General features: G+C 43.0%; 2 protein-coding genes and 1 pseudogene across 2 annotated transcripts; all 3 read left to right on the forward strand.

The window, feature by feature from the left end:
* The first annotated feature begins 8,551 nt into the window (after positions 1-8,551).
* Positions 8,552-9,160, forward strand: LOC119801217 (transcription initiation factor TFIID subunit 10-like). The gene has a single exon (XM_038311705.1). It carries the CDS (start codon positions 8,552-8,554, stop codon positions 9,158-9,160), a length of 609 nt encoding a protein of 202 aa, XP_038167633.1.
* A 162-nt stretch (positions 9,161-9,322) lies between these two features.
* Positions 9,323-10,181, forward strand: LOC119801219 (annotated as a pseudogene).
* A 3,422-nt stretch (positions 10,182-13,603) lies between these two features.
* On the forward strand, positions 13,604-14,695 carry LOC119801145 (speckle-type POZ protein-like). Its single transcript, XM_038311624.1, has one exon. It carries the CDS (start codon positions 13,604-13,606, stop codon positions 14,693-14,695), a length of 1,092 nt encoding a protein of 363 aa, XP_038167552.1.
* Positions 14,696-23,082: the final 8,387 nt, after the last annotated feature.

Raw genomic sequence — 23,082 nt, forward strand, 5'->3', positions numbered from 1 at the left:
CAAATTTATATGGAAAAACAAGAAACCGAGGATAGCCAAAAAAATCTTATACAATAAAGGTACTTCTGGAGGCATTACCATCCCTGACTTCAAACTCTATTACAGAGCTACAGTACTGAAAACAGCTTGGTATTAGCATAAAAACAGAGAAGTCGTATTGAATGGAATCGTATTGAAGACCCGGATCTTAAACCACAAACCTATGAACACCTGATTTTTGATAAAGGAGCCAAAAGTACACAATGGAAGAAAGAGAGCATATTCAACAAATGGTGCTGGCATAACTGGATGTCAACCTGTAGAAGAATGAAAGTAGATCCATATCTATAACCATGCCCAAAACTCAAGTCCAAATGAATTAAAGACCTCAATATTAATCTGAACACACTGAGCTTGATAGAGGAGAAAGTGGGAAGTGCTCTACAACAAATGGGCACAGGAGACCATTTCCTACATATAACCCCAGCTGCACAGAAATTAAGGGCAACATTGAATAAATGGGACCTCCTGAAGCTGAGCAGCTTCTATAAAGCAAAGGACGCTGTCACTAAGACACAAAGGCATCCTACTGACTGGGAAAAGATCTTAACTAACCCTGCAACTGACAAAGGTCTGACCTCTAAAATATATAAGGAACTCAAGAGACTAGACTTTAAAATGCTAATTAACTCAATTAAAAAATGGGGTGCTGAACTGAACAGAGAATTCTCAACAGAAGAAGTTCAAATGGCCAAAAGACACTTAAGGTCATGCTCAACCTCCTTAGCTATCAGGGAAATGCAAATCAAAAAAACTTTGAGATATCATCTTAAACACCTTTCAGATTGACTAAAATCCAAAACACTAATGATAACCTTTGCTGGAGAGGTTGTGGGGTAAGGGGCACTCTTATCCATTGCTGGTGGGAATGCACACTTGTGCTACCACTTTGGAAAGCAGTGTGGCGTTTTCTCAGGAAAATCAGGATCGACCAACCCCAGGACCCAGCAATTCCACTATTGGGAATCTACCCAAGACATGCCCAATCATCCTACAAAAGCATTTGCTCAACTATGTTCATAGCAGCATTATTTGTAATAGCCAGATCCTGGAAACAACTTAGATGCCCTTCATTGGAAGAATGGATGAAGAAACTGTGGAATATATACATGTTAGAATACTACTCAGCAGTAAAAAACAAACAATGAAATCTTGAATTTTGCATGCAAATGGATGGAAACAGAAAACACTATTCTAAGTGAGGTAACCCAGACCCAAAAAGATGAACATGGGATGTACTCACTCATAATCGGTTTCTAGCCATAATTAAACAACATCGAGCCTATAATTTGGGATCCTTGAGAAGATAATAAGAAGGTGAACCCCCAAAAAGATATAGTAATCCTCCTGGATATTGGAAGTAGACAAGATCGCCAGGCAAAAATTGGGAACTTGAGGGTGGGGCGAGACGGGGCTAAGGGAAGATGGGGAGAGAAAAGCGTAAAGGGGAGGATGGGGAGAGCTCGGGGGAATGGGATGCTTGGGATATAGGAAGGGTGGATATGGGAGCAGGGAAGCATAGATCTTAATTAAGGGAGCCATATTAGGGTTGTCAAGAGACTTGACTCTAGAGGGGTTCCCAGGTTTCCAGGGAGACGCCCCCAGCTAGTTCTTTGGGCAGCTGAGGAGAGGGAGCCTGAAAAGGCCAGTTCCTATAGCCATACTGATTAATTTCTTGCATATCACCATAGAACCTCCACCTGGCGATAGATAAAGAAAATGACTGAGCCCCACATTGGAGCACCGGACTGAGCTCCCAAGGTCCTGATGAGGAGCAGAAGGAGAGAGAACATGAGAAAGAAAGTCAGGACTGTGAGGGGTGCATTCACCCGTGGAGACGGTGGGACAGATCTAACGGGAGACCACCAAGTCCAGCTGGAATGGGACTGATGGAACATGAGACCAAACCAGACTCTCTGAATGTGGCCGAAGGTGGAAGCTGACTGAGAAGCCAAGGACAAAGGCGCTGAGCTTTGATTCTTCTGCATGGACAGGCTCTGTGGGAGCCTTCTCAGCTTGGTTGATCACCTTCCTGGACCTGGGGGGAGTTGGGAGGACCATGGTCTTAACATAGAGTAGGGAACCCCGATGGCTCCTTGGCCTGAAAAGGGAGGGAGAGAGGGGATGGGGGAGGGGGAGGAGAGGGAAGGGGGAGGAAGAGGGGAGGAGATGGAAATTTTTTAAATAAAAAAAAATAAAAAAATGCTAGCTGCTTGGTTGCAGTAACCCTGGATGCTGACTCTGCCTTTATCTGCTTTTCAAAATGGCAGAGGTACCATTATTGCCAGCTCTGGGACTGCCAGGTAGCAGCTGCACTCACCACTTTAACTCTGAGAAAGAGCATACAGCACATAAACCCTTTTTGTTTGAGTAATAGCTAAATCTGCAATGCAACACACTGCATGGCCTGGAAATACCTCTGTGTATGGTGAAAGGAATCTGCCATGCTTGTGCACACATAGTAGACCTGATCCAGCTGCCTGCCCAGGAAGGGAGCACTGAGCCATGGGCATGGTCTCAGCAACTTTCCTCCAGACCCCATGTGAGCATGCAAGCACCAGGGCTCACAAACCCCAATCAAGTGCTTGGCCTCCTGAAAGTGCCAGAACAGTCTGTGATGCGGTTTTGAAACTGTATGGCTTTTGTTGTCTCCTCTGCTGAATCAGGAAGACCTCTCTTAAAGCATGCCACCAGCAACCAGAGTCCATTAGAAAAAAAAATGTGGCTAAACTTTCTTTTTTACTGTCTAGAGTTCCTTTCCAAGATCTTTCAGGTTTTATATGGATTGAGCTAGAACACATTGGAGCACCAGTCTGTTATAGGAGGCAACTTCTTATTTCCTAGTTGTCCAGATTCCTAAAATAACCACACAGAAACTGTCCCATCCCAGGGACTGTGAGTGTGAATGGAATAAAAAGCAGGAAGGAAGACAGCGACTTTCAGAGAAACCTGTCTGGCTCTACTTCCTCCCTCCTTATATGAATTTTTCCACCCTGACCTTCATGCTGTGAACACTGACAGGGTAAGAAAAGCATCTCTTCCCAGATCGTGTATATGGGAGGAATTCTTATAACAACATGTAAAGAGTAGTAACAGCTGTGTAGAAATGAGCACCATTTCTTATTTATGGAAGACTCACCCCAGTAAGCAAATTCTCTGCTTGGCCTCACCTTGCAGCAAGACCATTCTTCACTGGCATTAGAGGATTCTTCTTTATAATTGCAGCATAGACTGAGGACCAGTCGGTACATCCAACCTCCTGGACTGAGTAAGTACTGGATTCTTAAACTTTCCCTTCACAGGTAGCCTTTGTGGGATTAGCAGGACTGCAGCCCTAAGTCATTCTAATGAATCTCCTTTGTTCATACAGAGAGAGTCCTTGGTATGTTCTGTTACTGTGGGGAACTGTTGGACTCTAGCTTCCAAACACCAAGGAGGAGTCTAGCTTCCAAACACCAAGGAGGAGTCGCCCCCAGAGACCACCTCTGACACCATAGCTGATGCAAAAGCATGAGGATTGTATTAATTCTCTCATGACAAGTCCCTCAGCATCCGGGAAGCCGAGAGACCTCCAATAGGCTACTTTTAAAAGAGAAGGCCACAGAATCAAGGGGGGTTGTTCTTTGACTATTATGATTGGCTTATTCAAAAGGGCTATTACCAATAATTGGCTGGAGAGCTGTTACCAGAGCAGATGATGTAAGAGGTCATTTTGACCCCGTTTCTCAGGGGACTGAATCAAAACATATGTATATGGTTAATTGTTCAGGAATTGAGTACATGCATGTGTAGCTGTTAGGTCCTTGGTATCCAGAGGAGGAGGGGAAGGACTAAGGCATGGAGGCTGAGAGGTTTCAGAATTGTCAGAAATGACTTCAGAATTGTCTTAAAGTCTTGCAGTACTTTAAATTGACAGAAAAACCCTAGCAAAATCGCATAATCAGTAAAAGTCTTCCCACTAAAAAAGCACAGGACCAGACACTTTGGGCATATTGGCCTATCTGCTATTCAAATAAAAGTTAAAGCACACCCTCCTCCAATTATTCCAGAAAGTAGAAACAAAGGATCATTAACAAATTTATTTTATTCGTCCAAAATTACAATGATAGCTAAATCACAGACAAAATATTATGAACATCAATGCAAAATACTCATTATATAATTACAATCTGAATGCCATAATATTCTATGATTTTTACCATGATGAACTATGCTTGGTGCCAGATATGTAGGGATGGTTCAATGTACAAAATTCAAAAATTCTAATTGACCATATGTGGATGGTTGCCTTTAGGCTCCTTCAGTAGAAATATACAACAGGTCTGGTTTTAAACCGGACTAAACATTTCAAGACACATGGAAAGATTAAAGAAGTAACATCAGCCTCTAGTGCAGGGTCAGGAATCTGCAGGAGGCAGCTTTCTCCTTAGCCCATGTCCATTTTCCAGGCATTAAGAGGTAGAAAAGGGAGTAGCTCCTCTCACTATCACCCCTAGTGACTCCTGGGGAAAAACTTTGCTTCCCATTCCCATTGCCTTAGGTTTTTTTTAGGTCTGGAAGTTTTGGTTCCAGGGTGATTGGTGGTAAGAATGTTTTCGTGTAAGAAAACATTCACGTTTTTTTTCTCCTTTGCTCTGAGCCCTTGATCATATGTTCTGCACAGTTCTCTCCAGACAGGTTTCTCCAAAGAAACCCTTTTGGGAAGTGCTGGGGGCATTAGCTAAACTGAATCCCAGTTTCCAAATCACTGGACAAAACTCAAACCAGTACAGGAACAGAGGAGAGGTTGCATATGGTCCACCAGAGTTCATCGCTGTTCCTCCCCCACCCTGCCATTCTGTATCACCAAAAATAAAAACCTAGAGATAGATACTGGGGTTCAAACTGACAACCAGAAAAGCAAAGCAGCCAAGCCACTAGAGATGTCTTTCCTCTATTAAGTCTGGGTGACTGTAGAAGAAGCAGATTATTAAGCTTCTCTCATCCCATTTTATATTACCTCTAGTGCTGGGATTCCCTAGGCTAGGATTGAAGGTGTGAGCCACCACCACCTGGCCTTGTTATTGCATGGATCTTGTTTAGATTAAGGATACAATAATAGGCACGATATATATTTTTAGCTTCTGTTTCTCCTCTGTTCCCTCTTCTATGACGCTGAAAACTTAAGTCTCTGAAATTATCCAGATTTCAATTCTACTTTCAGTGTGGGTAGACTAGGCTACAAGGGACTGTGTTATCAGTTAATTTTTTTTCTAGATTGAATCTTAGGTCAATGGATTTCTAATTTTGAGAATCAAACACAACTTTTGATAATTTGCAACATTTTATATACTCATCCAAAATTTTGCACAGTGGTTCTCTAGAATAACAGAACATACCCAAGGACTTTATGAACAAAGGAGATTCATTAGAATGACTTAGGGCTGCAGTCCTGCTAATCCCACAAAGGCTACCTGTGAAGGGAGAGTCTAAGAATCCAGTACTTACTCAGTCCAGGAGTTTAGACGTGCCAACTGGTCCTCTGTCTATGCTGTAATTATAAAGAAGAATCCTCTAATGCCAGTGAAGGAATGGTCTTGCTGCAAGGTGAGACCAAGCAGGCAATGAGCAACAGCTTCCTTCTTGTTTTTTATAGGCTCCCAAGAGTCAGGAGGCGTAGCGCAGCTAGAGGTGTGTCCTTCAGACTCTCGATATGGATTAAAGGTGTGTTTCTTCAGGCCTTGAGATAAATGTTTGTGTTTTTCTGCCTCTGAAGTGTGTCTGTGAAGGGCTGTAACTACTTCAACTTAAGCAAAAACATTTCTCACACTAGTGCCCTCTGTTTTAGGATTTTAGTTAATTCCAGTTGTAGTCAAGTCGGGAACCAAGAACAACAATCTCAAGAGAATTTGCTTACTGGGGTGAATCTTCCATAAATAAGGGAATGGTGTCCATGCCTACACAGCTGTTACTACTCTTTTCATGTTGTTATAAGAATTCCTCCCATATACATAATCTGGGAAGAGATGCTTTTCTTACCCTGTCAGTGTTCACAGCATGAAGGTCAGGGTGGAAGAATTCATATAAGGAGGCAGGAGTAGAGCCAGACAGAATTGTCTGAAAGTTGCTGTCTTCCTTCCTGCTTTTATTTCATTCAGACTCACAGTCCCTGGGATGGCTCCACTAAATTTATTGGTGGTCTTTCTGTTCCTCCTCAGTTAATCCTCCTTATATTCTCTTCCTGATCCACTTAAGGGTGTGCTATGAGAAAATGCTAATTACTTCTCATTTCCATCAATCAGACTGCGGAGATTAAGGGTCTCATTACCTCATACTTTTCCTTTTCAAAAAAAATGACCGGAGTTAACAACCACTGGTCATTAATATCACTTAATATCAACAGACTCAGTTCACCTATAAAAAGGCACAGGCTAAGAGATTGGATACGATAACCCCAGCTGCACAGACATTAAGGGCAACATTGAATAAATGGGACCTCCTGAAGCTGAGCAACTTCTATAAAGCAAAGGACACTGTCACTAAGACACAAAGGCAGCCTACTGACTGGGAAAAGATCTTCACCAACCCTGCAACTGACAAAGGTCTGATCTCTAAAATATTTAAGGAACTCAAGAGACTAGACTTTAAAATGCTAATTAACCCAATTAAAAAATGGGGTGCTGAACTGAACAGAGAATTCTCAACAGAAGAAGTTCAAATGGCCAAAAGACACTTAAGGTCATGCTCAACCTCTTTAGCTATAAGAGAAATGCAAATCAAAACAACTTTGAGATACCATCTTATACCTGTCAGATTGGCTAAAATCAAAAACACCAATGATAGCCTTTGCTGGAGAGGTTGTGGGGTAAGGGGTACACTCATCCATTGCTGGTGGAAATGCACATTTGTGCAACCACTTTGGAAAGCAGTGTGGTGGTTTCTCAGGAAAATCTGGATCAACCTACCCCAGGACCCAGCACTTCCACTCTTGGGAATTTACCCAAGAGATGCCCAATCATACTACAAAAGCATCTGTTCATCTATGTTCATAGCAGCATTATTTGTAATAGCCAGATCCTGAAAACAACCTAGATGCCCTTCATTGGAAGAATGGATGAAGAAACTGTGGTATATATACTTGCTAGAATACTACTCAACAATAAAAAACAATGACATCTTGATTTTTGCATGCAAATGGATGGAAACAGAAAAAACTATTCTAAGTGAGGTAACCCAGACCCAAAAAGATGAACATGGGATGTACTCACTCATAATCAGTTTCTAGCTATAATTAAAGGACATCCAGCCTATTATTCGGGATCCTTGTGAAGATAAGAAGGTGAACCCAAAGAAAAACATATAGTTATCCTCCTGGATATTGGAAGTAGACAAGACTGGCAGGCAAAAATTGAGAAATTGGGTGTTGGGTGGGATGGGGGAAATGGGAGATGGGGAGAGAAATGCGTGAAGGGGAGGAAGGGGAGAGCTTGGGGGAAGGGGATGCTTGGGATATAGGAAGGGTGGATATGGGAGCAGGGAAGCATAGATCTTAATTAAGGGAGCCATATTAGGGTTGTCAAGAGACTTGACTCTAGAGGGGTTCCCAGGTATCCAGGAAGATGCCTCCAGCTAGTTCCTTGGGCAGCAGAGGAGAGGGAGCCGGAAAAGGCCAGCTCCTATAACCATACTCATGAATATCTTGCCTATCACTATTGAACCTTCACCTGGTGATGGATGGAGATAGAGACAGAGCCCCACATTGGAGCACCGGACTGAGCTCCCAAGGTCCTGATGAGGACCAGAAAGAGGGAGAACATGAGAAAGAAGTCAGTACCTTGAGGGGTGCGTTCACCCACTGAGATGGTGGGACAGAATTAACGGGAGATCACCAAGACCAGTTGGAACAGGACTGATGGAACATGCGACCAAACTGGACTCTCTGAATGTGGCTGATGGTGGAGGCTGACCGAGAAGCCAAGGACAATGGCGATGGGCTTGGACTCTACAGCATGGACAGGCTCTGTGTGAGCCTTGTCAGTTTGGTTGAGCACCTTCCTGGACCTGGGGGGAGTTGGGAGGACCTTGAACTTAACACAGTGTAGGGAACCCTGATGGCTCTTTGGCCTGGAGAGGGAAGGAGTGGGGGTATGGGTGGAAGGGAGGGGAGGGAAGGGGGAAGAGTAGGGGAGGAGATGGAAATTTTAAAAATATTAAATTAAAAAAATAGAATTTAATCTCCCATTAAATGAGGAAAAACTGAAAAAAAAAAAAAAGAAAAAGAAAAAAAAACAACCACCCTGGTCAGCCTCACATACCAGGCAGTGGTATCACACTCCATTAATCCAAGTAGCCAGACTGGTTTGCCATAGAAACCAGGTGGTAGTGGGCCACGCCTTTAATCTCAGCCCTAGAGAGGTATATAAAACAGGAGGAGACAGCTCTCAGCCAGTCTCATTCTGAGCATTCCTGGAGGAAGGATCAGCATTCTCTGACTGACAAAGAGGTCAGGTTCACGGCCTCTCCCACCAGCCCCATGAGCTGCAGCTGCTCCAGCGCGGACCCCGAGGCGAAGCCGGCCATGCTGCCCACCAGCCCAACCTGGGAGAGCAAGGCCAGCCCCGCGGGGACGGCAGGGGGACCCGGGGCTGGAGCCACCACTACTGGCACTGGCCCCGTAGCTGCGCGAGCCAGGGAGCTGGCTGAGAGGCGTGGGCGGGCATCAGTGGCAGCAGGCGGCTCAGCTCCCCCTGAAGGGGCAATGTCTAACGGGGTTTACGCCCTGCCTAGAGCGGCCAATGTAGAAGTGAAGCCCGTAGTATCCAGCACGCCACTGGTGGACTTCTTGATGCAGCTGGAGGATTACACCCCTACGATCCAAGATGCAGTGACTGGTTTTTACCTGAACCGTGCTGGCTTTGAAGCTTCAGACCCACGCATAGTCCGGCTCATCTCACTAGCTGCCCAGAAATTCATCTCAGATATTGCTAATGATGTCCTACAGCACTGCAAAATGAAGGGCACAGCCTCTGGCAGCTCCCGGAGCAAGAGCAAGGACCGCATTTACACCCTAACCATGGAGGACTTGACCCCTGCCCTCAGTGAATATGGCATCAATGTGAAGAAGCCGCACTACTTCTCCTGAGCCACCTAACCCAGATGTATCTGTCTTTTCCTCTGTCCCCACAACAGCCTGTTTTCATAATAAACTTTATTGTGACAGGCAAAAAAAAAAAAAAATTGTAGGTCAGGCCGCTGCTGCCAGTCATGCTCCTCACCTCTTGGTGGACTCAGAATCAGGGCGGCCACGGCCAGGATGGAGATGTCCGGCTCCGCGCGGAAGCAGCTGCTCAAAGAGGAGGACATGGCCAAAGTGGAGTTCGAGACCAGCGAGGAGGTGGACGTGACCCCCACGTTCGACACCGTGGGCCTGCGGGAGGACCTACTGCGTGGCATCTACGCCTACGGTTTTGAGAAGCCTTCAGCAATCCAGCAGCGTGCTCACAAGCAGATAATTAAGGGGAGAGATGTCATAGCCCAGTCTGACACTGGCAAGACGGCCACCTTCAGCATTTCAGTCCTCCAGTGAGTGCTTGGATATCCAGGTTCGAGAAACCCAGGCTTTGAACTTGGCTCCAACAAGAGAGTTAGCTGTACAGATTCAGAAGGGTTTGCTGGCTCTCGGGGACTACATGAATGTACAGTGCCACGCCTGCGTTGGGGGCACCAATGTTGGGGAGAACATCCTCAAGCTGGACTATGGGCAACATGTTGTGGCAGGCACCCCGGGACGCGTCTTTGATATGATTCGCCATAGAAGTTTAAGGACACGGGCTATCAGGATGTTGGTTTTGGATGAGGCTGATGAAATGTTGAACAGAGGTTTCAAGGAGCAGATCTACGATGTGTACAGGGTCCTGCCGCCGGCCACACAGGTGGTTCTTATCAGTGCCACATTGCCTCATGAGATCCTGGAGATGACCAACAAGTTTATGACCGACCCCGTCCGCATCTTGGTGATGCGTGATGAATTGACTCTGGAAGGCATCAAGCAGTTCTTCGTGGCGGTGGAAAGAGAGGAGTGGAAATTTGACACTCTGTGTGACCTCTACGACACGCTGCCCGTAACCCAGGCTGTCACCTACTGCAACACCAAGAGAAACTGAAAAGCTTCTGTAAAGCAAAGAACATGGTCAACAAGACAAAATAACAGCCTACAGAATTTGAAAAGATCTTCACTAACCCCACATCAGACAGAGGAGCAGAGAAAAATGTATAGCTCAATAAATATCAATAAAAAATTTTGGAAATCATTACTATCTGCAAATTTTGCAATAAACACATTAATTTTTTTAAAAAAAGAATTATCTAGGAATGTGGCAGGTGCAGCTTTAATTTAAGAGAGGTGGTTCTCTGGAGTACTGGCATACTCAAAAGAATTCATGTCCCCTAAAGGAGGCACAAATCTTAATCGGCAGGAGTGTCCTCGTATCACAGAAAGCCATTTATAATTACAGGAAAACAAAGTGGCTGAAACATATAGGACGATATATAAACACACACACGCACACAAATGCAAAAACACATGCAGAGTGGGGCACATGTGCACGCGCAAGAGAGAGAGACAGAGAGACAGAGTGAGAGAGAGAGAGAGAGAGAGAGAGAGAGAGAGAGAGAGAGAGAGAGAGAGAGAGCGAGCAATACTGCTTGAACATGAATTTAAGCCGGCAACCAGCCTTTCTCTGGGTGTGTTTTAAGCACAAAAACCATATTCTGGTTGACACACTTCAGTTAAAAAGAATTAGCCAGACGAAGCAGTACAGAAGCCAAAATGCTAGAATATTTTGAGCAAGGTCTGAACATTTAGATATATTCTCTGAACCATAGACTTTGCTGGATTAAGTCTTTGTTTTAGTGAGTCAGGTGTTGCAAATTTTTACACAGTGCTGGGTTTTACCCCTTGCATGGTAATTGCATCAGAGATACAGTTGTGCTTATGTCCAGTGGCCCCACTAATGTCTGGGTCCTGTTACACAGGTTGGCCTGTGCACCATGAGCCTATGGTGCCCTCAGAGGCCAGGAAGGCTGGATACCTTGATAACTGGAGTTACCAGTGTTCTCAGCTGTCCTGTGAATGAAGTGAATTGGATGCCAATCTTCTGGAACTGCATCCAGCACTTTTTACTGCTGAACCATTTCTCCAGCCCATCACAGGTACTGTAGTGAGGAGCAGACAGGCTGCGTTCCTGCCACCCTGTTCCCGGCCACCAGCTAGCTTATACTCCGAAATATCAACACACAAATTGTATTCTTTTAAACACTGCCTGGCCCATTATTTTCAGGCTCTTACTCACATCTTGACTAACCCATATCAAATAATTTGTGTAACACCATGAATGATGTCTTACCAGGTAGATTCTAGCGTGTGTCCATCTTGGGCTGGAGCTTCATCGCATCTGGCATCTCTCTCTGAGGAGAGGCAGGGCGGTCTGCCTAACTTAGGAGAGGTGTGGCATCTTACTGATCCTTCTACCTCACTTCCTCTTCCTGTTCTGTCTACTCCACCCACCTAAGGGGCGGTCTATCAAATGGGCCAGGCAGTTTCTTTATTAGCCAATGAAATCAACTCAAACAGAAGACTCTCCCACATCAAGGTACTTTCTTACAGATGATCACATGGCTCTGAAAGACAATTTTGTTCTATAAATCTTTGACAGCCTGAAATATTTTAGCAGGAATTTAGGAGGTAATCATTTGCTTTCATGCATTTTTTTTTTCTTTTTGACAACTTGTCACTCTGCATATTTGGCTGTGTTAGAAGATGCTGTATGGACCACCTTAGCTTTAGACTCCAGAGTTGACTCATCATCTGCCTTCAGACTACTCTGATCAAAGCCATAGGCTACCATACGATGCCTGGTTCATGTATTTCTCTTCATATACCTTAACCACGCACAGTCTTACAAGTCATTTTGAAAGGTTGTCATTAAATTAATTAATTTAAATAAGAGTGAGATTTTATTGTTATTGATAGTAATACTATAATTATATCAACATCTTGATCATCATCTTTAACAATTTGTGACATCATCTCACTAGGTTGTTTTGCATGAGTAACATCCACCTCAGAATCACAGTGACAAGTGCTCTGTGTCCTTGCTGGACCCAGTTCTCTGTGGGACAGCCTGAGGAGCCTTAAGAAAGGAAGACATGAGGGAAGACCGAAGAAGGGTAAGACTGTGAAAATGTAGTTTAGTAGTAGGGAACTTGCCTAACATGTTGGAAGTCCCTGATTCTATGTCCTGCAGGACACACAGATGCAGGTGCCCATAGATTACTGCATGCATATGGGTGACACCACAGGGAGAAGAATGCTGTTTGGAGATCAAGCAGAGGATATCAAAGGCCCAGTGATATTTGGATTTATTCATTCATTAGAATATTTTTAAAGGGCACAGAGTCAGGTTTGTTGGTGCTCATGTGTAATATTCTCACCTGGGAGGATGAGGTTATCAGTAACTCTTGAATGTATTCTTCTCGAAACCAGAATACTCTCTCATTTTAAGACCTTGCAGAGTATGCATGGAAGTTTAAACTTTGAAGAGGACAGAGGTCCACAATGAAGTTTTCCTGTCATAAGGTATTGAAAAACAATCTAATCCGACAACGTGAATGAACTGAAAAACATTTATGATCTTTTCATAGCAAATTACAATTGTGGTGGTTATTCTTGGTTCCCAACTTAGCTAAACTTGGAATTAACAAAAATCTAAAATGGACAGCACACTTGTGAGAAATTTTTTCCTTAAGTTGAGTAGGTAGATCCCCTTCCAATATGAATTTGAAGGTTGAAATATAGAAACTTTTATTGTGGAATTGATACCAGAAAACACACACCTTTAATCCAGATCTCAAGGCTTGAAGACACACCCTACACTACGCCACACCCTCTCCTCTAAGCATAAAAGTAGAGTGAAGAAGGAAGGGGCTGCCCTTTGCTGCCTGCCCTTGCCTTGCAGCAAGTCCTTTCCTTCGCTGGCAGTAGAGAATTCCAGCATAGACTGAGGAATAGCCAAGACATCAGGCCTCTGGGACTGAGTAAGTACTGGGTTCTAGCACTTTCCCTTCACAGTTAGCCTTTGTGGGATTAGCAAGATGGCATCCCTAAATGAATCTAATGAATCACTCTCCTTCATACAGAGAGATCCATTCTATGTGTTCTGTTCCTTTAGAGAACCCTAGTATAATACTTTTTGTTATAAGAGTATATATAAAGTTCCAAATTATCGAAAGTTGTATATAATTGTCAAAACTAATCACCTTCTTACTTACTATTCAATCTAGAAAAAAATGGAGTGATGTAAGAAAGAGGGCCTAGTACTCTAGACTGTCTTCTTTGAATCTCATAGTGCAATCTGGATAGAATTTCAGAAAGAATCAAGTTTCTTGCCTCATAGAACAAAGAACAGAGGAGAAAACAGAAACTAAAAAATCAAAAAAAATTGTAATTGTGACACCCAGGTTGAAGAAGAAAACTATCCTTTTCTTCTTTGGCTCCAGGTAAACCTTCACACTCCCAGCAGCAGATATGTCAGGGGACCTGGCAGCGGAGAGCAGTGGCTACACACAGATCAGAGTCAAGAAATTCTCCTACAGATGGACCATCAGCAACTTCTCTTTTTGCTTGGAGGGAAACTTGGGGAAATGTATTAAAAGTCCCACTTTCTCACCAGGAGCCAATGATAAACAGAAATGGTTTATGAATATATACCCGAATGGGCTCGATGAGGAAAGCAGAGGTTACCTGTCAGTTTTCCTAGGGTTGCTCAGCTCACCAAAGAGCCCCGTGTGGGCAAAGTTCGAGCTTTGGATCATAACTGCCAAAGGAGAAAATTCCCAAATCATCAACAGTGGAAGAGTCATCAGGTTTGACCTAAACCGAGACTGGGGCTTCAAAAAGTTTTTCCCTCGAGACGTCTTTTTCTCCACTCCATGTTTGCTTCTCCCAGATGACACACTCACACTCTGCTGTGAGGTGAGCGTGGTTCAGGACTACATCAGCATCTCTGACCAGAACACGCAGACAGGGATTGACATTCCAGGGTGCAAACTGGTCAATGACCTAGGAGAGCTGTGGGAGAATTCCCGCTTCACAGACTGCTGCCTGGTGGTGGCTGGCCAGGAATTCCGGGCTCACAAGGCCATCTTAGCTGCTCGCTCTCTAGTTTTCAGAGCCATGTTTGAACATGACATGGAGGAGAGAAGAACCAACTGTGTTGAGATTCGTGACCTGGAACCTGAAGTCTTCAAGGCAATGATGGACTTCATTTACACCGGGAAAGAACCAGATTTCCACAACATGGCAGATGCAGTGCTGGCAGCTGCTGACAAGTATGGCCTGGATCGTTTGAAGGTCATGTGTGAGAGGGCCCTCTTCAGGGACCTCTCTGTGGAGAATGCTGCCCACACTCTCTTCCTGGCTGACCTCCACAGCGCAGTGCAGTTGAAAACTCGGGCAATGGATTTCATTACAGCTCATGCTTCTGAGGTTTTTAAGACCTCGAGCTGGAAGACAGTGGTCGACTCCTATCCCCACTTGGTGGCTGAAGTATGTGTCTCCCTGGGTTCTGCACATTGTCTTTTCCTGGAGCCCCCCCTCAAACGCCTGAAGCGATCTTAGGACCCTGTGGGCTGTGGCCTACAGAAAAAGCAGTCAGTATTATTACTAATGTCACCTGTTTTGCCGGTGGGCACCAACACAGCTGCCAGGCTGACTTTAACATATGTGTAAATGAGTTGAAGGGCAGGTAAGGGGAAGAGCTGCACTGGACTCTGGTATACTCTATCCAACTTCTACCCTGTCATTAGACTGCTTTGATTTTTGTCCCATCAGATGGAAACTGGGATTCAGGGTTCTGCTGATCCCAAGCTCATCCCAGTAAGGTTTCTTTGCAGAAAACTGTTTGCATTGGATGAACAGACCATATGATCAAGGGCTCAAAACAAAGGAAAGAATAAACATGTTTATTTACAAGAGAAGGGCAAGAGAAAGAAAACATTTTTCCTCCAAACTCAGCATGTGCGAACTGGAGAGATGATAACTCAGTGGACAATGGCAATAGTTATTCCTGCAGGGGACCCTTGATCACTTCCCAGGACACATGGGGGGCTTGCCAACCATCTCCATTTGGGGCTACAGAGGATCTGACTTCCTACTCCATGGACACAGCTATCTTTGTAGACAAAACCTTATCCAAATAAAATGTAAAATATTTAAAATTAGTTTGTGGGTTCTAGTAGTGTTTCTGTATGAAGTCGTTTTTAGACCTCCAACTCTGCTGAGCTGTGGAGGTTTGGGCCCAGTGTTCACTGCCACATAAGACCACAAACCCTCAGTTCCCTTTCTTAGCACTGACTGTGGCAGAGTGGATAAAAACCCATCATGCTCTTGTGAGAAATGAGACATGGAGGCCTAAGGGGAAAAAGACAACTGCCCCTGGCAGTGTGTTGATTGACTCAGCTTTGAAAAATAACATTTATTGGTTTTGAAAAAGAAGAAGGGGATTGATTCATTAACAATTCAAACTTTCTCTTCCTGAACTGTGGTTCTGTCTTTACATATTTGAAATATGATTCTTTGTTCTCCTCTAATTTCTATCAACTATTATAGTGGTATATTATTTGTGTTTTAATAAATAAAGTGTGCCTGAAGGTCAGAGGGCAAAGAAGCCATTCTATTCAGTTATACAGGCCAGGGACTTGTGGCACACACCTTTAATCCCAGGACTCAGGAGACAGAGCCAGAGATATATCTCTGTGAGTTCAAAGTCATCCTGTCTACTTGAGATTGAATCTGTCTTAAAGGAGAAAAAAGGTGCTCCCAATGCCTGGGATCACACGCCTTTTATTCCAGCACTAGGGAGGTTGAGGCTGGAGGTATATCCTGCCTGGAGAAAGGCATATAATGGGAAAGAGGAACTCAGTTGACTGTGCACTGTGCAGACTTCAGCATTCATGGAGAGAGGATCTCACCCATTTTCATTCAGAGGTAGAGGTAAGGTACAGTGGCTGACTGCTTTTCTTTTCTGTTATTCAGGTTGAACCATAATATCTATGTCTGAGTTTTCCTTAATTGTGCTAAATCTTACTTCTGTGCAATTGTCAGAAATTCATACTCTTTTAGAAACAGGGTCAATGCCTGGGTATCCCTCTCTCCAACTCCTTTGTCTGAATCTCCTTGGTTTTCTTCCACAACTCTTTCCAGATTAGTGTGGAGTAGTAGATTTACCATTTAATCCCAGCCAAACTCAAAGATTGAAGATAACATGCTCATGTGTATGTTGGTAGCCATGCTAGTGTCAAATCACACCCTTTTTGTCAAAAGGAATTGCTTTTGTAGAACTCTAAAATAACTCTAAAGCCATTTCTGACAACTCTGTGGCCAATTTTGAGGCCTCTCAGCAGCAATCCTCCCCCCTCCAGGAACCAAGGACCTTTCAACTACACATGCACATACTAAAATGTTGGGAACTTTCCATCATCTCCCTGAGTCCTTGTAAATATTCTGAAAATAGACCTCAGTTATTGACTAGGGGCAAGATAACCCTGGGGTGTTGACTCAGTTCCTGGTGTTTTGACTCGGTCCCTGGGAAAGGGGCAAAGTGACCCTCAGATGTTCCCTGTTACTTCACCTGATCTGGCAACCACTCTGCAGGCAATTATCAGTAATAGCCCTTTGAGTAAGCCAATCATAATAGTTAAAAGCCAATCATAATAGTTAAAAACAACCCCAGATACCCTTTACCTTTTGTGGCTTTTTGCTTTAAAAGTAGCCTGTATCAGCTATTTGGGGTCTTTCTGGCTTGTCGAATGCTGAAAGACCCTGTCAGGACAGAATTAATAAAATCCCCATGCTTTTACATCAACTGTGGTGTGAGAGACAGTCTCTTGGTGAGAATTCTCCTGGTAGTTGGACTTTAGGTTGCAACATTTGGTTCCCTGACCAGGAATCGAGTCTCTCCCAGACCCACTCCAGACCCAGTTGGAGATATGAATGAGCTCACTTTTACGTCTGTCTGTTTGTGTATTATGTATCTGTTTCTGTGTAATTGTGAATCAGTAATTTGAAAATTACAATTAATAGTCATTGAAGAAAAATTACAGGAGGAACATGTGGATAGGGTGAATCCAAATCTTAGTTGTATTCTAGTCATATTGCCTTCCAGAATTTACCCTATAGGAATTTTAATGCAGAGAGAAGATATTATCTTAGGATGCATCTTTTTACCACATATATCAAGTAACAAATAAGAACTTACATAAAATGTCTCTAAATTAATTATGAAAGGAAAATTGATACTTCTTCAACTCACAGATATAGACCCAGCAGAGATTATAGTGCCTTTTATTACTGATGAAATTTAAAACATATGGGAAGACAATGAACCATGACAACGAGCTCGTGATTTTTTTTTGAGACATTCAGAGAGATTATCCCAAAAGTGATAGAATTCACCTTATAAAGAGAACAACTTGGATTCTTCCCTGAATTGTATGTGACACACCAAAATCTGAAGACTGTACATTTTATACTGATGCAAATTAATCAGGAAAGGCAGGTTACAAATCCAAAGATTTAAGTAAGGTGAAACAAAGCCCTGATAATTCTGTTCAAAAGGCAAAATTATGTGCTATTCTCGTGGTACTAAGGGATTTTAAAGAACCTTTCAATGTAGTTACTGATTCAAGCCACCACCACCTGGCCATGATTCCCACTATGCAAAAAAGAGTTGTCTTGCATACTTAAAATGCAGAATTTATTATGGCTATAGGAACTGGCCTTTTCAGGCTCCCTCTCCTCAGCTGCCCAAGGAACTAACTGGGGGTGTCTCCCTGGAAACCTGGGAACCCCTCTATGGTCAAGTCTCTTGACAACCCTCAGATGGCTCCCTAAATTAAGATATATGCTTCCCTGCTCCCATATCCACCCTTCCTGTTTCCCAACCATCCCATTCCTCCGAGCTCCCCCCATTCTCCCCTTCACGCTTTTCTCTCCCCATCTTCCCTTGGCCGCGTCTCGCCCCACCCTCAATTTCTTGCATATCACCATAGAACCTCCACCTAGCGATAGATGAAGAAAATGACTGAGCCCCACATTGAAGCACCGGACTGAGCTCCCAAGGTCCTGATGAGGAGCAGAAGGAGAGAGAACATGAGAAAGAAAGTCAGGACCGTGAGGGGTGCGTTCACCCATGGAGACATTGGGACAGAACTAACAGGAGATCACCAACTCCAGTTGGATTGGGACTGATGGAACATGAGACCAAACCAGACTCTCTGAATGTGACCTATGGTGGAGGCTGACAGAGAAGCCAAGGACAAAGGCGCTGATCTTTGACTCTCCTGCATGGACAGGCTCTGTGGGAGCCTTCTCAGCTTGGTTGATCACCTTCCTGGACCTGGGGGGAGTTGGGAGGACCTTGGTCTTAACATAGAGTAGGGAACCCCGATGGCTCCTTGGCCTGAAAAGGGAGGGAGGGAGGGTATGGGGGGAGGTGAGGGGAGGGAAGGGGGAGGAAGAGGGGAGGAGATGGAAATTTTTTAAATAAAAAAAAATAAAAAAATAAAAAAATGCTGAATTTATACCAGATGTTCAGAATTGACTTTGTTATTTATATAGGTTCAAGGTATAATCAAGCATAGGCTTTTTTCTATATATTTAACACATTTCTGATCCCATGTGTGTCTACCAGGTCCTGTAGCACAATGTAATACAGAAATTGATCAGAAGTGTGCTGAAAGCCCCAGAATTTATTAAGAAACATCATGTCAATAGCAAAGGTTTAAAGAAAGAGTTTTCGCCAGGCGGTGGTGGTGCACACCTTTAATCCCAGCACTCGGGAGGCAGAGGCAGACAGATCTCTGTGAGTTCGAGGCCAGCCTGGTCTACAAGAGCTAGTTCCAGGACAGGTTCCAAAAGCCACAGAGAAACTCTGTCTCGAAAAACCCCCCCAAAACAAAGAGTTTTCTATTACATAGCAACAACGCAATATCCTATGTGCTCTTTTTTTATAACCAAATACCATTATCTGAAAGGAGTAACCCAAAGGTTACTCAAAAGAATGTAATCTGGCAGATGGGTGTGTTCCACTTTACAGAATATGGAAAATTAAAATATGTAACCACACCACTGACACTTATTCAGGTTATCAATAGGCAACTGCCTTGAGCTCAAAAAAAGGCTGATTCAGTAATAATGTATTTATTAGAAGTTATGGCCATCATGGGTATACCAGCACAAATAATGACAGACAATGGTTCAGCATATATATCTAAGAAAATAAAAGAGTTTTTTGCTTATTATAATACAGAGCATATTACATATATAACAAACATTCCTATAGATCAGGCATTTATAGAAGGATCAAATTGAACTATAAAGGATATGCTAAACAAATAGAAAGTGATGGAAACTACCCCAAAAATAAATTGAATAATTCTTTATTAACCTTGAATTTTCTTTTTTTCTTTTTTTCTTTTTTCTTTCTCCTATTCCATCCACACACACAAAAGTCAGAGATGGCTTTAAATTTGGACCTTGGCTATGGTTTTCTAAATCCAATCATGTTGTTAAAAAAATTCAGAATTTCTGTCTCTTGTCAGGCACTATCTGGTATGGGACAGAAAAAAGATAGGTTTTAAGGAAATATTTTAGTTTTCTCCATGCCCATTTTGTCTTTATCATATCTTTCATTGAATATATGTCTACAGGAATAATGTTTAAGTTTTCAATAATGAACAGTAGATTTTCCTGCAGTAATCTTTAAAGTGTCCAGGAAGAAGAAGCGGTCCCACAACAATGACTCCAACTGATTGATGTGACATCGTGATGCTGATAGCACTACTATGAGACAAGGTTTTGGGTACCAGCTGCGGAAATGATGTATCTTCTTACAATGTTCTGGCCAGATCTCCAAATAAGAACTTCAGAAAAATTCTATTGACTACAGAGGGACCATTTGTAATTATATGAAACAGCAATCTTGAGACTTAACCATCATTTTACTTATACAGGATCTCATAGAAAGAACATTGCCCCCATGACAGTTGGAAGCAATTTTAGAAGAAGATGTCCCCTCTCCCAAGGAAGTTTGTCTTCATGGTTATGGACACTATTTAGGGATTGATCATTACTTGTACAGGGTTGGAAGTTGAGTGGAAATTATGTAGGCCCAGAGATTTCAAAAAAAGGGAAAATTGAAAGGGATAATAGGTAGATTAGTGTAAACTTACACTAATAATAATAATAGTGAGTAATAGAATGAATACTTGTGAGTTATATTTTGGACAATTTACATTTGTATAGACTTTTGTATATTGATACAAGTTCAAATTATATTTGTTATATTGAATATGCTTCTATTTCTGTTTACAATATTTGTACATCAATGCAAAGTTATTTTGTCAGATTATACGCATGTATGTTTCTACCTCTGTTTAAGACCTTTATATATTGATAAAATTTTAGGATATATCATATTGAATTATATATTTCTCCCTCTGATCAAGATATTTATACATTGTTTACATTTTGAGGTCATTGTCTTCCTTTACTGCACAGTTATTAAAGGTTGTTTAATAATCTTATATGAAGCCTTAATCTTTTTTTAATCAAAAATTTCCACCTCTTCCCCTCCTCCTATTTCCCTCAGCCTTCCCCCTTCCCTTACCCTTCCCTTCCCAGTCCAAAGAGCAGTCGGTGTTCCCTTCTCTGTGGGAAGTCCAAGGTCCTCCCCTCTATCCAGGTCTAGGAAGGTGAGCATCCAAACAGATTAGGTTCCCACAAAGCCAGTACATGTAGTGGAATCAAAACCCAGTGCCATTGTCCTTGGCTTCTCAGTCAGCCCTCATTGTCAGCCACCTTCAGAGAGTCCCGTTTGATCACATGCTCCATCAGTCCCAGTCCAGCTGGCCTTAGATCAGCCCTGCTGTCTGACTTCCTTGCTCATGTTCTCCCTCCTTCTGCTCCTCATTTGGACCTTGGGAGCTCAGTTCAGTGCTCCAATGTAAGTCTCTGTCTCTATCTCCATCCATTGCCAGGTTCTATGGTGATATGCAAGATATTCATCAGTGTGGCTATAGGATAGGCCCTTTCCTCAGCTGCCCAAGAAATAAGCTGGGAATATCTCCTTGGACACCTGGGAACTCCTCTAGAGTCAAGTCTCTTGCTAACCCTAAAATGGCTCCCTTAATTAAGATATATAGTTCCCTGCTTCCATATCTACCCTTCCTCCATCCCAGCCATCCCATTCCTCCAAGCTCTCCCCATCCTCCCCTTCTCCCTTCTCTCTCCCCATCTCCCCTTACCCCCACTCCACATCCACATCCAAGCTCCCAATTTTTGCCTGGCCATCTTGTCTATTTCCAATATCCAGGAGGATAACTATATGTTTTTCTTTGGGTTCACCTTCTTATTTAGCTTCTCTAGGATCACTAATTACAGGTTCTTCAGTAACAGTTGAATATATTCTGCATCCTTTGGAAACCAGAATACTCTTTCATGTCTAAGGCCCAGCATAGTAAGCATGGAAGTTCAAAGTTTAAAGACAACAGCACACACCAATGAAGGTAAAAATTAGGAGGTATTGAGAAGCTGAGTCTTGGCGTTCTACATGATGGAAGGAGAAATATTTAGCATTTTCTCACAGCACACCCCTAAGTGGATCAGGAAGACTGCATAGGGAGGATTAACTGAGGAGGAGAGGAAAACCACCAATGAGATTTTGCAGAGCCATCCTGGGAACTCTGAGTCTGGATGGAATAAAAGGAAAGAAAGAAGAGAGCCACATTCAGAGTCCTGCCTATCCCTGCTTCCTGCCACCATATATAAATTCTTCCACCTGAACCTTCATGTTGTGAACATTGATGCCCCTGACAAAGCAAAAAAAAAGCACTTCTTCCTTAATCATGTTTCTTGTTTTGGAAGGAATTCTTTTGTGTGTGTGTTTAGGCGGAAGGACAGAGTTTTTAAGTAGCTTTGTAGCCAGTTTTAGAACTCACTCTTTAAACCAGGCTGACCTCAGACTCACAGAGATCCACCATCCTCTGCCTCCCAGGTGCTGGAATTAAAGGCATGTGCTACCCCTGCATGACTTATGGGAAGAATTCCTACAACAATATAAGAAGAGTAATAACAGTTGTGTAGGAATGGGCATCATTCCTTTATTTAGGGAAGATTTACCCCAGTAAGCAAAATGCACCTGTGATGGATAGTCATGGTTTCCTACTTGATTCGACCTGGAATTAACTAAAATCCTACAGTGGAGGGCACAACTATGAATAATGTTATGCTTAAGTTGAAGTAAGTAGGTCACTTCAAATACAGACTTTGGAGGTAGAAATACCCAAACATTTAACCTGGACTTCAAGAATGTAAAATACACACCTTTAATTCATATCTTGGGGCACACCTTTTGTCTTCCGAAAGCCTATGAAAGTACATGGAAGATAGAAGCTGTTGCTCTTTGTCTGCTTGCCCTCATCTTGCAGAAAGTCTATTCCTTCCCTGGCATTAGAGAATTATTCATAATTCCAACATAGACTAAAGAATAACCTGCAGGTCTAACCTGCTGGACTGGGTATGTACTGAATTCTTACACTTCCACTTCACAGGTAGCCATTGAGACATTGTAGACAGAAGGTTTTGTCCCACCTAGCCCACATTCTTTCAGGCCCAAAGAAGCATACAAAGACTTATATTAATGATAAGTCTATTTTTAGGCTTGTTGCTAACTATCTCTTACGACTAAAATTAATGCATAAATCGTATCTATGTTCAGCCATGTGACTTGGTACCTTTTCCATGTAAGGCATTTTCATCTTCCTTCCTCTGAGCCAGATTACAACTGTGTTTCTGACTTTTCTCTTCCCAGAATTCTCCTAATCCAATAGTGCCAACTACACTTCCTGCCTGTCTACTGGACACTCAGTTTTTTATTAAACCAATAAGTGAGGCAAATCTTTAAAGTAGACAAGATCATTATTCCACATCATTTCTCCCTTTTTTCG

The sequence above is a fragment of the Arvicola amphibius genome, chromosome 14 (assembly GCF_903992535.2).
Source record: "Arvicola amphibius chromosome 14, mArvAmp1.2, whole genome shotgun sequence".
Classification (NCBI taxonomy): Eukaryota; Metazoa; Chordata; class Mammalia; order Rodentia; family Cricetidae; genus Arvicola; species Arvicola amphibius.